Source organism: Alligator mississippiensis, chromosome 11, assembly GCF_030867095.1.
Source record: "Alligator mississippiensis isolate rAllMis1 chromosome 11, rAllMis1, whole genome shotgun sequence".
Lineage (NCBI taxonomy): Eukaryota > Metazoa > Chordata > Crocodylia > Alligatoridae > Alligator > Alligator mississippiensis.
In genome coordinates, this window is record NC_081834.1 from 4,902,085 (window position 1) to 4,914,503 (window position 12,419).

Below are 12,419 nucleotides of genomic sequence, written 5' to 3' on the forward strand. Positions count from 1 at the left end.
GAAAGAGGCGCTGCCGGGAACCGCTGCCAGCCCCGGCGGGGCGGCGCAGGGAAGACGAGCGGGGGCTTCCCGGCGCGGTGTTTCGTCGGGTCGGAGGGGAGGCGGGCGCGGAGGAAGGTTACATATAGGGAGGCGGAAGTACTGAGTCCTTCCTTTTCCGGCCGGCGCCGCGGCGGAGCGAGCAGCGAGAGGGGCCGCAGCCTCCGCCGCCGACATGGTGAGACGCGGCCTGGGGCGCGCGCGCGGTGGCGGTGGCGGCGGGAGAGGAGCGGCGGGAGCGGGGCGAAGGGCGGCCGCAGCGGGGCCGGGCGGAGGCACCGGGCCGCACGCGGGTGCAGGTGGGGGGGGCGGCGGCCGCCATTTTGGAGTCGTCAGCGCCGCGTGGAGCCGGGGGGGCCGGGCCGGGCCGGGCCGGGGGGTGGTCGCCCCCTCCCAGCGCTGCGTGGGGGTCAGGGGCCGCCTCAAAGAAGGGGGTTAGAAGGGGTCCGTTTCCCCTCCCCCTCCAGGAAGAAGGAAGAGGGCAGCTTTCGGCCCTGCCACGTGGTGTGAGGGGTATTGGGAGGCTGTGAGCGGGTTGAAGGGGAAACCGCGCTCCCCCATCCTTCCAGTCGTAGGGAGTGCAGGTGGCAGGGACCTGCGGGGTCCAGGACCATCTGCATCACCCCCGACAAAGCTTTGCGCACCCGGGTCTTAAAAACCTCCGAGGACGGAGGCCGCACCACCCCTCCGAGGAGCCTCCTCGCTGCGCCACCCTCCTCGCCAGAGAGGTTTTCCTAACATCCAACCTCCGCTTCCCTCGCTGCAGCTGGAGCTGGTTGCTCCTCCTTGTGTCGGACCCTGGTTTAGTGTCGTCTGCAATAGGATTTTCTCCGGTTGCCTCACTCCGGGTCTCTCAAATCAGGAAAAGCCGGATGAAGTTTTGACGGGCGCTCATGGTTTATAGGGACCTGAACAGATCATCAGGTCCGACCCCCTGCCCCGGCAGGAACGAGCGCTCGTGATGAACGCGGTCTGTCCCCAGCTGGACAGCGCTTTCAGCATTTTAAGTGCTGTTATCAGTGTTTTAAGTGCCGTATCGCTGCTACCTTTGGGTCCACGCGTTAGGGAAGAAGCGCTGCCGCGATGATGTAATTTGGGACGTATCCAGTGCTCGGTGACAGTGGCCTGCTGTCGGCGCCGGCACTGCTGAGCTGAAGACCGTTTGATTCTGACCAGCACTCGTTACGTTTCCGGGTGGGAAGCGTCCCGTTGACTCGCGCTGAGGAAAACTCTGTTTTGTTTTGTTTTCCAGGCTTGTGCTCGTCCGTTAATATCGATCTACTCCGAAAAGGGGGAGACGTCAGGCAAAAATGTCACCATGCCTGCTGTCTTCAAGGCTCCCATTCGCCCGGATATTGTGAACTTCGTTCACACCAATTTGCGCAAGAACAACAGGCAGCCTTACGCCGTGAGTGAACTTGCAGGTATGACTTGGTGTGTAGCGCATCAAACTGGAGTGGGTCTGTTAGGTTTGGATCAACTCTTGATTACTTGTAATGGTGTAACTGGCCTGTCTGTCTATAAGATCTTAGTTTCATAGAAGTAGGGTGGGAGAGGACCTGAGCAGATCATCTAGTCCGACCCCCTGATGTCTTCTTGCCATTCAGTCCTTGGGGCTTGTCCCATCTGTCGACATAAGACCATTCAGATCGGTCATAAATTTCAACTCGCTGACTCTTAAAATATTTTCATGCCAACTAAAACTGAAGAGCAAATGCACTTCAAATTGAGTTAAATATATACATGCAATAAAACATTTAGGTATTTATCTTTTGCCCAAAATGACACAGGCACTTTCTAAAAGCGGTAGTTTAAAAAAAAAAAAAGAATTGGAAATGCATGCTGCAGAAATGACTGTAGGTAATTAAACATGCAAGGGGTGGTTCTGGCTGAGAAGGATCAACATATCTACCATGAAAAGGCCTGGGGAACGTGGAATTGCCATCAGTGCCACAACTTGATATCTAACCTGAAGGACACAGCCAGAGGGTGGTCCTAGCGTGCGCTTCTTGGTATGAGTCTGTTTATTAAACTGAAAACCAGCTCACTTCAGAAATGAGGTGTGGTGCCAGCACAGGGTACCAGACCAGGGCACATAAATGATGAGGTTCCACTTCATTGGTCCGTGTTTCTGAACTACATGATCTCAGTGGAAGTTCTGATTGTCCATTCTGAATTCTGTATTTTTCTTAGGCAGGAAAGTTGTGTTGTTTCACACTGTTGAGTTTCGTATCTCTTTACTATTCCAGGTCATCAGACCAGTGCTGAATCTTGGGGTACTGGGAGAGCTGTTGCTCGTATTCCCCGAGTACGAGGTGGTGGAACTCACCGTTCTGGCCAAGGTGCTTTTGGGAATGTATCCTTTTTCTGGCTGCCTCTCCCAAGTAGTTATACAATATAACTCTGAGAAGAAGCAGAAGGAGTTAGTTTGGAGATTCTTCCCCTTTAAGGTAATAGTAGCGTGCTATAGTTTAGGCTCTAGAAACTCTTCTTGAGCCTGTAATGTGAAGAATAGCATTTCCTGTGCGAGTTCAAAGCTTTTATGTTTTATTTAAATAAACAAACATTCACTGATTGCCACGAATGAAGATTTGACTTGCACGTTTTGAGACCGGAATGCACTATTTTCACTTGCCATGATGTCGTAATTTGCGTCTTACTCTGTATTCAGTGACAGTTGCCTGCTGTCGGCGAGCTGGTACAGATGGCTGACGAACAATTGATGCTGAGCAAGGCTTCAAAAAGATCTTGACCTGCAAGTAAAGTTTGGAATATTTTCTTCTTAACCGTAGCTGTATAGATGTGCCGTGGGGGCCGTATGTTTGCCCCAACCAAGACTTGGCGACGTTGGCATCGTAGGGTTAATACAACCCAGAAACGCTATGCCATCTGTTCTGCTCTAGCAGCTTCAGCCCTTCCAGCTCTGGTCTTGTCTAAAGGTAGGTATTTTGAGTACTCCAAAACATTGGTTTTATCATGAATAACATTCGAGCTCCACTGTGGAGCAGTCTAGGTTTTGCCCTGGTAGTTCAGGATAGCGAGCTACTGAAATAGCAATCTTGTGTCACATTCCAGTTCTCCACCATGACTTCTGTTTGTATTGGAGGGTGAGAGTTGAGGTGGAGCTACCCTCAGCCTTGGAAGTGTTCCTTATATGTATAGTTGCAGGCGCATTAGTGGAATTATGTGGAGAAGCCAGCATGGACCTGCTCATTGCACAAATAATTTTATATTTATTTTAAAATAAATTATCTCCTGGGTGAAAGCAATAAGTAACTTAAAATCTATTTTCAAAATCCTAATCAGGACACCGTATTGAGGAGATCCCAGAACTTCCTCTGGTAGTTGAGGACAAAGTGGAAAACTACAAGAAAACCAAGGAAGCTGTTCTGCTTCTTAAGAAGCTTAAAGCATGGAATGACATCAAAAAGGTGAGTTTGTCATTCAATTCAAGTACTTTGTTAAAAGAGCTTTTAGAAATTACCATTAAAGTACTGCTGATATGGGGTACAGGTTCCAGACTGTTTGGTAAATGTCACTGCAAAGTACGTACTAGGTCGGGTGGGCAAAATGCGGCCCATGGGGCAGATGCGGCCCGCCAGGCCATTCTGTCTGGCCTGTGGGGTCCCTAAAAAATCTAGAAAATTAATATTTATCTGCCCCTGTCTGCTTGTCATACGGCCCTCGATGACTTGCCAAAACTCAGTAAGCAGCCCTCCACCCAAAATAATTGATCACCCCTGCACTAGGTTGTACACACAGAACTGTAGGCCATGAAAAGCACATTTATTACTCTCGATTTACTTGTTCACATTACCATTTACTTGACCTAACTGAAGAATGATGAACCTTTCACTGGTCCGTGTTTCAGATGAACTGTGATGACGGTGAAGTTCTGACCTTTTGTAGCTGACGTTCAGTCGTGTTTAGGAATCGCAGTGGCTGGATTTAACGTATTTGTTTCTCCGTAGGTCTATGCCTCTCAGCGTATGCGTGCTGGAAAGGGTAAAATGAGGAATCGCCGTCGCATCCAGCGCAGGGGACCCTGCATCATTTACAATGAGGACAACGGTATCATCAAGGCATTCAGAAATATTCCAGGTAACTCTGAATTCCAAAACAAAGGGCAGTTACCTCTTGGCAGGAGCTCTGCTCTACTTCAGAGCACTTGAATGATGAGATTCCACTTCATTGGTCCGTGTTTCTGAAACGCATGATTTTGTGGAAGTTCTGACTATTGGTCTAGTTGAGTGGTAGAGCATTGTTTTTAAAAATCTGCTTCAACAAGGATGTCATGTTAACGAACTAATTGTCACATGGAACAGCGAGACAACTTGTTACTGTTCTGTCTTCCGCTCTTGTGAATATCCTAGAAAAACTTAACTTGGAGATTTTGTGTGTGGGATGTCTCGGTAATACCGTGTGTAAGTCGCTGGAGAAAGAAAGATTTTAAGGCTAGTACACTCAGGCTATATCTTTTTGATCCAAACATCCAGTTTTTGCCATTGTGTGTTTAAAGGAAAATGTCTGTGCTGTGCTTCTGCCTTTTTTATAGGAATTACTCTTCTCAATGTGAACAAGCTGAATCTGTTGAGACTTGCTCCAGGTGGGCACGTTGGGCGTTTCTGCATTTGGACTGAAAGTGCCTTCCGCAAACTGGATGATTTGTATGGTACCTGGCGCAAACCTGCTAGCCTGAAGAGTAACTATAAGTGAGTATATCTGGAATCTGATCTGGGTAGAATTGACTTTAAAAATGGTATTGTGCTAGCCAACACCATGCATCTCCTAATAAAGGATTTTCCTCAGAATGTACGTTTCCTAGATGGCTATTTTTGTCAGAACAGTAGCTATGGGCATTTTCCATGTACTGTCCAACTTGTGACTGTAAATGTTTGTTTGCAGCCTGCCGATGCATAAAATGACCAATACTGACCTTGGAAGAATCCTGAAGAGCCAAGAGATCCAGAGAGCCCTGCGTGCACCAAAGTAATCATTATTTATTCTCATGGTCAAGTAGATGAACTTTTGTTTCAACATTTTCATTCCACTCTTGGGATATAGACGTAACCTGAGAGCAGCCCTTCAATTCCTTGATTTAATTTGGTTAATTAAAGGGCCAATGTCAAGGAATTCCAGGTCCCAAACAAAAATCAGCTTTAAAATGTACCTTTATGGTACTTTAAATTTGAGGGTCTTTTATGGTAAGTTTTCCAGTGTTTGGTCTTGATTCACACTTTCTGTGGTATATGCAGTGCATTAGTTAACCTGTAGCCTTATGCTGCTGTATGGGAATTGGGGGAATGGAAAACCACTCCTACGTATTTCCAAACTGAAAGAAATATGAAAAGTAAGCACATTTAAAGCAATGTTTTAGTAAAGTGGTAGACGCAGAAAAGGGGGGGGGGGGGGGGTTAAAGTGATAAAATAGATATAAAATGCCTAACAGTTGGCGTTTTCCACCTCGTATGCTGATTTGAGGGGCCTTTTTTCCACAGCAAAAAGATTCACCGTAGGGTCCTCAAGAAAAATCCACTGAAGAACTTGAGAGTCATGATAAAATTGAACCCGTATGCCAAGACACTGCGACGCAATACTATGCTGCGCCATGCTCAAAACGTGAGTGCAGCTCAAAATCAGTGTTGTATAATGCAAATGGTAAATGCTCTGCATGGTCCTGATATCTGGTTTGATTCTTTTTCACAGCGTAAACTCAAGGAGGAGAAAAAAGCAAAAGTAAATGCAAAGGCTGCAGAATAAGCCTTACCCAGTTTCATCCAGCTGTCGTCCAGAAGCCACTTGATAGATTTACTACAAATAAAAAAAAATCTATTAAGATACTGGAATGTTGTGAAGTTATTTAACACTACTAAACGCGCTTTGGGGGCGGGGAAAGATATTCACTGACCATGGAAAGTACTTAACATAAATACAACATTGTCTTGTACCACACAATCAGGACGCATTTGGGAAAAGTGTAAATACAGGAGACCCTCGCCATTCACAGGGTCCATTCTGGAGATCCCCGCAAATGATGAAATCCGTGAACACTGATGGGACTCCTCATCAGACCCCACAGCTGCCCCCTGCCTCTGCGAGAAGCTGGAAGTGTGGGACTCCCCCGCAGCGCCTGGAGACTTGACTGTGGCTGCTTCTGAGGGAGAAGATGCTGCTCTCGCCACCACCTCCCCATCCCTGGCACTCGCTCTCCACCTGCCTGGCTCTGCCCTGCCGTCCATGCCTACTTATGCAAAGCATCTTCTCCCCCAGAAATATATATATTTCATTAAAACTGAAATGTTAGGTAAACTGCATTAAAAAATGGGGCCTGAAATTGGTGAAATTAAATTGTGTATTATTTGTGCAAAAGCCTTTGATCTTGACTGGAACCCATAGTGTCAGGGTAATAAAAATATTCCTGTTGTAGGAAAGACCTGGAGAAATATACATCTCCTCTAACACAGCGGTTCTCAACCCTTTATGTACTAGGACCCATTTGTAAACATCACTCCTGACCCACTGCCCATAAGCCAAGTTTGTTCACAACCCTTTCATATATTCTTGCAACACTTTTGGGTTGAGAAATGCTGCTCTGTTGCGTTCAGAGCACCATACGCAAGTCACAGCTCAGCATTACAAATCCAAAGCTGAGGCTATTGCTGCCAATATTGTCCACATCCCTCCACCTTCTACGAGAATCTCACTCCCTGACCACAGTGCACATTTAGTTCAAGCCTGGAATATGTGCAAATATTTTCTCAGTAGACAACTAATTCACTGGAAAAGGAAGTATGCAGCTCAAAACAAGTGCTTGTCTTTTCAGCAATGCCAAAACTCACTCAGCCCCCGCCTTGCCAGCCCTAAATAACCTCAAGCAGTAGAAGTATTAATGGCTTGTTTCAACTTTTTGTGGGCCCCCCATTCCCAAATGTCAGGAAGGAAGGAATACGTAAGCAGGACTGGCAGTTACCAATGGAAATTGAGGTGATGTCAATGAGTTTAAGCAACTCTAGAAGTAAGCGGCTGAGATCTGAAAACGGTGTGTAGCAAACGCACCCAGAGGAGGGGGGTTGTGTGGGGCGCGGTGGTTTGAAGAGCTGTGCGAGGGGGCAGCCGGAAACCCCTGCCCTTGCCCCACTGCTGTGGTAAACCAAGGTTTGAGAGTTTTGCTCCTCACTTTTGGTGCTAAATTTCAGTCATTTGGCAACTCGATAGAGGTGCTCGTCCAAATGTGCAAACATAAAGCAACTAGTGAAGACTTAGGGGCATAGTCTGCCCCTTTACAAGGGCAGCCTTTTTACCCTCTTATAAAACAGTAAATTCTAAGGTGGTTGTAAAATGGCAAAAACCCATCTGATAGAGCAACGCGGAAGAGGACGTGCTCCGTGCGGTCTTCCTGCCTGTTTCCCTTCTTGCCTGTGCCCCTTCCTCCCCGCACCTGCAAGCCCCTCGCCGCCCCTTCCTCCCCTTCCTTCGTCCTGCTGTTATTTCCCCCTCTCCCAGCACAATTACTAGAAGCCCGGCGCCCTCCCGGCCGAGATTAACACAGCGGAGCGGGGCACAGGTCTGCGAGGCGCACGTGCAGCCCCTCCGGGCACTTCCGCCCGCACGCAAGATGGCGTCGGCGCGCGGTCACGTGCCCTGCGCGGACGTCATCGGGGTGCGCCGGGCGGAAGCGGCGAGGGGCCGGGGCCGGGGCCGGGGCCGGGGCCGGGGCCGGGCGGCCGCCAGGGGGCTCGGGCCGGGCCGGGACGATGCTGAGCCGCCTGCAGGAGCTGCGCAAGGAGGAGAAGACGCTGCTGCAGGTGAAGGCGGCGCTGCACGACCAGCTCACGCGGCTCAAGGTCAGGGGCAAGGGCCCAGGGGTAGGGTAGGGTAGGGCAGGGGCAGGGCAACCTCCATCCCCCCTCACCACCCCCCCCCCCGGGCTGGGGTCAGGATCGGGCCCGCCGGGCCAACGCTGAGGGTGCCCCGTTGCAGGTGGAGGAGCTGGCGCTTCGCTCCATGATCAGCTCGCGGGAGGAGCTCGTCACCGTCTCGTCCTCCGCCGTCGCCGCAGACGAGGCGCAGAAGGTGAGTCCGGGTTCGGGTCCCGATCCCGCTCCTGCCTGGGGTCGCTCTAGTTGCAGCGGCCTCCGCCCGTGGGCCCGGAGCGTCTCTCCGCGCCCCCGTTGGTGTCTCGTTTCCTCGACTCCGCGTCGCGCCGTGCCCGGGAGCTGGGTGGCGCGGCGGCGCGACCGCCTCGCTTCCCGCTTCGGGGCGTGGAGACTTGGTGCAGACGGCGGCGACGGTTTGTTGCTGGACGCGGGGTTGGTTTAGGAGTTGTTCAGACGAGGCTGCGGAGAAAACGCCGCTCAGCAATGCGGGGAGTCCGGCACCGAGGTCCCTTTAAACGGTGTTTTTCATCCCCGTGGGTCGCAAGAATATATGAAAGGGACGGGAACCAACTTTGTGAAATGGGCTCTCTTTTAAAGGAGGAAAACGTGGGAAGCGGTGGCTTTTCCCTTGCAGGCTGGCGGCGTTTCAGCTGCTCGGGGCTCCCCCGGCCCCCACCGCTGGGGCCGAGGCCTGGGTCCGGACTGGCCATCAGTGTTCACAAATGGGTCCTGGTCCAAAAAAAAGGTTGAGAAGCGCTGGTTTAAAAGGCGGCTGAGGTTTATTTAATCTTCCCTAGCTGTTTCCTTTTCTAGTATCCAACATTATTATTCCTCTTGGTAACCGAGCGGTGGTGCTCTTTGTCATACCAGGCTCTTGGGCAGATGGACAACGAGGCTGCTATCAATCAAACTGAATTGCAGTTAAGTATTCAAGAGCGTGAGGAGGAAGAAGAAGAAGAAGAGGAGGAGGAGGAGGAGGAGGAATTGGACTCCTGAAAGGGGAAGAGTGGGAAATAATTAGTCTCTTTATCACGGACTCAGGAACATCCCTAACGTTCAAGCAAAACTTCCCGTCAGGGCTGGTTTTTGAGGGGGAGGGTGGGGGGCGGAGGGGGCCAGACGCAGATCTGAACTACACGCACAACTGACTCGTGAAGAGCTCCAAGGAGGTTAGACGGATGGCACAAGACAGCACGCGCCAGGCAAAACCTTGTTCTGGGTGTAAAAAGAGTGGAAAGTTTTTGCACAAATATGTAGCATGATCCTTTTTACTTTTAAAAGCCTAACATGGAGTTTACCAAGTGTTTGTATATAGTGGGAAAAAGTCCTTAGTCAAGTTAAATTAAGTAGTGCACTAAAAGCAATAACCTGTCCAACTGTAATTCTTATTGCTGAGATTTAATAGCAGAGCTCAGCATTTCGCTGCTGAGCTAATGGTACTATATAACCTCATCTGCATAGGCTGAGAATTTTTTAACATGCAGGAAGAAGGAACGTGGTCCAAGACGGTTTTTGCATGCTTGTTTGCATTGGTGCATTCTCAGCTGTGTGGAAAACTCAATGTTGTACTCCCTACAAATGTGACGGAAATGAAGTATTGGTGCATTGGGAGCAGGAGCTATTGCACTAGGGGCTCTGAATGCCAGCTTCATCCTGAGCCCGACAGCAAAGGAACCTCTCAGTATCACTGGTGCTTTCCTCACACTGCACTGTCAGCGTGAATGTGAAGGTGAAGGAGACCAGTATTTTTAAACCAGGTGCAAATTGTAGAGTCCCAGGGAAGTTCCTGTTGAAGAGTAGCAGCCGATCAGCATCTACCTGTGCCCAGGTGGCAAAAGAAAAGCCACTTTACAACTTCTCCCCTGAACTGGGATAACACTTAAACTAGGTCTGTCATCCTTTTCCCATAGCAAGTCTAACATGTACTGGAGTTTTTCCAGCAGAGCTGTGCCTGGCAGGGGTATGAAAAGATGGCACCTGGCCTGGGGGGGGTGGGCGGTCTACCAGCTGCCAGAGCTTGGCTCTGGTGGCAGAAAATCTCCTGTCATCAGTGTTGTCCTCACCGGGGAGTCTGACCGCTGTCATGTAGCAGCCAACCTGGCATGTAGCTTTAACTTAATCTTTGTAAAGCCATCTTCAGCTTCGGGATTTGTGCCAGAGGAAGTCTCTTGGGATTGTTACTTTAGGAAGTGCAAGTTGAGCCCTTCCGGAATCCTTGCAATGTTATGCTAATCACTTAGTGTCACGTATCGGCCAACAAAGCATTTTCTCCTCTTCGATGGCATGCAGTTACAAGACTGAGGCAGCTGGTTGTTGTATCATCCCTTAAATGGTTGTATGGAAACATAGAACACCAAACCTGTACTGATGCTGATAAAAATAGGAAATAAAATAATATCTTAACTTGAACATTCCTGTCACCCTGGCTTACTGAGAAACATTGATATGGTTAAAATTGGGAGGGGAACACTCCAAGGTTGTCTCTGCTACGCTAAGGGTGTTAAATTTCTGTAGCATCAGACATATTAGTGACATCCTTGTACAGAACTACAGACAATCCAAATGTATATTCTTCTTAAAGTTTACTTTAGGAAGAAAAGAAAAGCGTGCAGTGTTTGAATATCCTGCATGTGGTTAAAAGAAGAATCTGCCACTGAAAAGTTTCTGACCTAGAACATTGCCTTCCTCTTACTGAGAATTGAAATGTGGAGTGTGGTTATGGGCGCTGAGGGTTGGACACGCACACAATTCGTAGATTCATAGATGTTAGGGTCGGAAGGGACCTCAATAGATCATCGAGTCCGACCCCCTGCATAGGCAGGAAAGAGTGCTGGGTCTAGATGACCCCAGCTAGATACTCATCTAACCTCCTCTTGAAGACCCCCAGGGTAGGGGAGAGCACCACCTCCCTTGGGAGCCCGTTCCAGACCTTGGCCACTCGAACTGTGAAGAAGTTCTTCCTAATGTCCAGTCTAAATCTGCTCTCTGCTAGCTTGTGGCCATTGTTTCTTGTAACCCCCGGGCTGATTAGGCTGGATGTTATTGCAACTAAAAATTGAATCTTGCTGTAGGAAGATGGTGTGTAAGCTTTGTCTCAAACTCACTGGAGCCAATGCTGTCATCAGGTAAGAAAGTCTGAAGTTGAGCTTGGAATGGCAAACCCTGACCCTGCAAATGGTGGTTTTGGTTTTTTGTATTTTTGTTGGTTTTTTTAATAAGTAATGCATTTGGACATTCAGTTTATAGGGGTCTCTGGCCAAGGGCTGCATGCTTTTTGTACTCTTTATGGCCAAGTAGATTGTCAGCATTTTGCTGTGCCATGCCCCAAAATGGTGACATCTTGTTGCCTTCTTACCCTTTGTGTCAAGGCAAACCCAGTGTCTTGGGATAGCTACTCTGCAGCTGAAACTGGACTGGAGAATTTTGACTTGCTGAAATAGCAGTGCTGAGACCCCGTGATAAATGCCTACTTCCGTTTGCTAAACCTGTTCCAAGGGCCTGTACCATGTCACCCTCTACTGTCGTCCTGGGGCCAAGTATGCTTGTAGAGCTTAAGATTGCTGCATGGAAGGGGAAAGCAGGTAAAGGAGAATATAAAAGTGTTCTGTGACCTGTCATTCATAAATAGGTCATTACCATGCTTTTACCTGCAGACATGCTGTACATGGTGTAGTTCTGGACTGCAGCCTGGAGTGAACAGCTCTCAACTCCATTCACACACAAGGCTGGCACTGTTCCACTAAACAGTCTGGATCCAAACTGGGCAAAGGGACGGAAACGGATGGAGGCATTGCTAAACAATCTCCTGTTGCGGATTAGTTGAGGGCAAACAGTCATTGTCATTCTGCAGCATTTGGTTCTGCTGAGCAAGAGGTATTTGGCAGGCATCCAGAGCAATGCGCTGGAATAATTTGAATCTTCCTGGAAGGACAAATTTAAGATACTGAAGAGATGCTAGCCATTCTTCAGCTACTTGATCTGTCCTTGGGGAATTCAGCTCGGGATCAGGACTTCCTCTCGCTGCACTCATCATAGACCTGCTGCTGCCTGAGACTGGACTGGCATGGGCCCAGTGGAGGTGCTTGCAGCTCTGCCTGCCCTTCACACCATACAGGAACCCTTGTCAGCAGGTTGGTTCAGTGATCAGACGAGATGGCCGCGCAGGTGAGCAGCTGCTTGAGACTGAACTGGAACAAGCCAGGTGCCAATGCTGCTAAAAGAAAACACAGAGGAGCCTGCAGCTCTACTGCAGTCTTGCCCACACTGGGTTGTTTGCACTCCCGGAGTGCTCCTGTCTTTCTTGTGGATACTGAGCTCTTACGCAAATGTACACCTCGCTAAGAACCTCCATTCCATCCTCTTGGGGCTTTCCTGGCCCTAGCAGCACACATCAGCTCCTGCCTGGACTACCGTGATGCACCTCTGTGCGTGCAGTCAGGAGCCTGTAACTCGTACCGAATGTAGCAGCACCACTCTGAAGAGCACATCAGCCCTGCATGCAGC

The 12,419-nt window shown here is 49.3% G+C and overlaps 2 protein-coding genes and 3 non-coding genes across 5 annotated transcripts; all 5 read left to right on the forward strand.

Annotated features, from left to right (window-relative positions):
- Positions 1-111: 111 nt before the first annotated feature.
- Positions 112-5,879, forward strand: RPL4 (ribosomal protein L4). Its single transcript, XM_014606029.3, has 10 exons — positions 112-217; positions 1,292-1,463; positions 2,289-2,395; positions 2,840-2,978; positions 3,346-3,470; positions 4,011-4,140; positions 4,595-4,751; positions 4,945-5,028; positions 5,538-5,658; positions 5,746-5,879. The coding sequence occupies exons 1-10, from the start codon at positions 215-217 to the stop codon at positions 5,797-5,799; spliced, it is 1,092 nt and encodes a 363-aa protein (XP_014461515.1). The 5' UTR covers positions 112-214; the 3' UTR covers positions 5,800-5,879.
- LOC132244271 (small nucleolar RNA SNORD18) lies at positions 2,134-2,205 on the forward strand. The gene has a single exon (XR_009455854.1). It is a non-coding gene; the product is annotated as a small nucleolar RNA SNORD18 (small nucleolar RNA).
- LOC132244272 (small nucleolar RNA SNORD16) lies at positions 2,672-2,771 on the forward strand. The gene has a single exon (XR_009455855.1). It is a non-coding gene; the product is annotated as a small nucleolar RNA SNORD16 (small nucleolar RNA).
- On the forward strand, positions 4,207-4,277 carry LOC132244270 (small nucleolar RNA SNORD18). Its single transcript, XR_009455853.1, has one exon. It is a non-coding gene; the product is annotated as a small nucleolar RNA SNORD18 (small nucleolar RNA).
- A 1,854-nt stretch (positions 5,880-7,733) lies between the features above and the next one.
- On the forward strand, positions 7,734-10,325 carry SNAPC5 (small nuclear RNA activating complex polypeptide 5). The gene is made up of 3 exons (XM_006264234.4): positions 7,734-7,883; positions 8,020-8,112; positions 8,787-10,325. The coding sequence occupies exons 1-3, from the start codon at positions 7,794-7,796 to the stop codon at positions 8,910-8,912; spliced, it is 309 nt and encodes a 102-aa protein (XP_006264296.3). The 5' UTR covers positions 7,734-7,793; the 3' UTR covers positions 8,913-10,325.
- Positions 10,326-12,419: the final 2,094 nt, after the last annotated feature.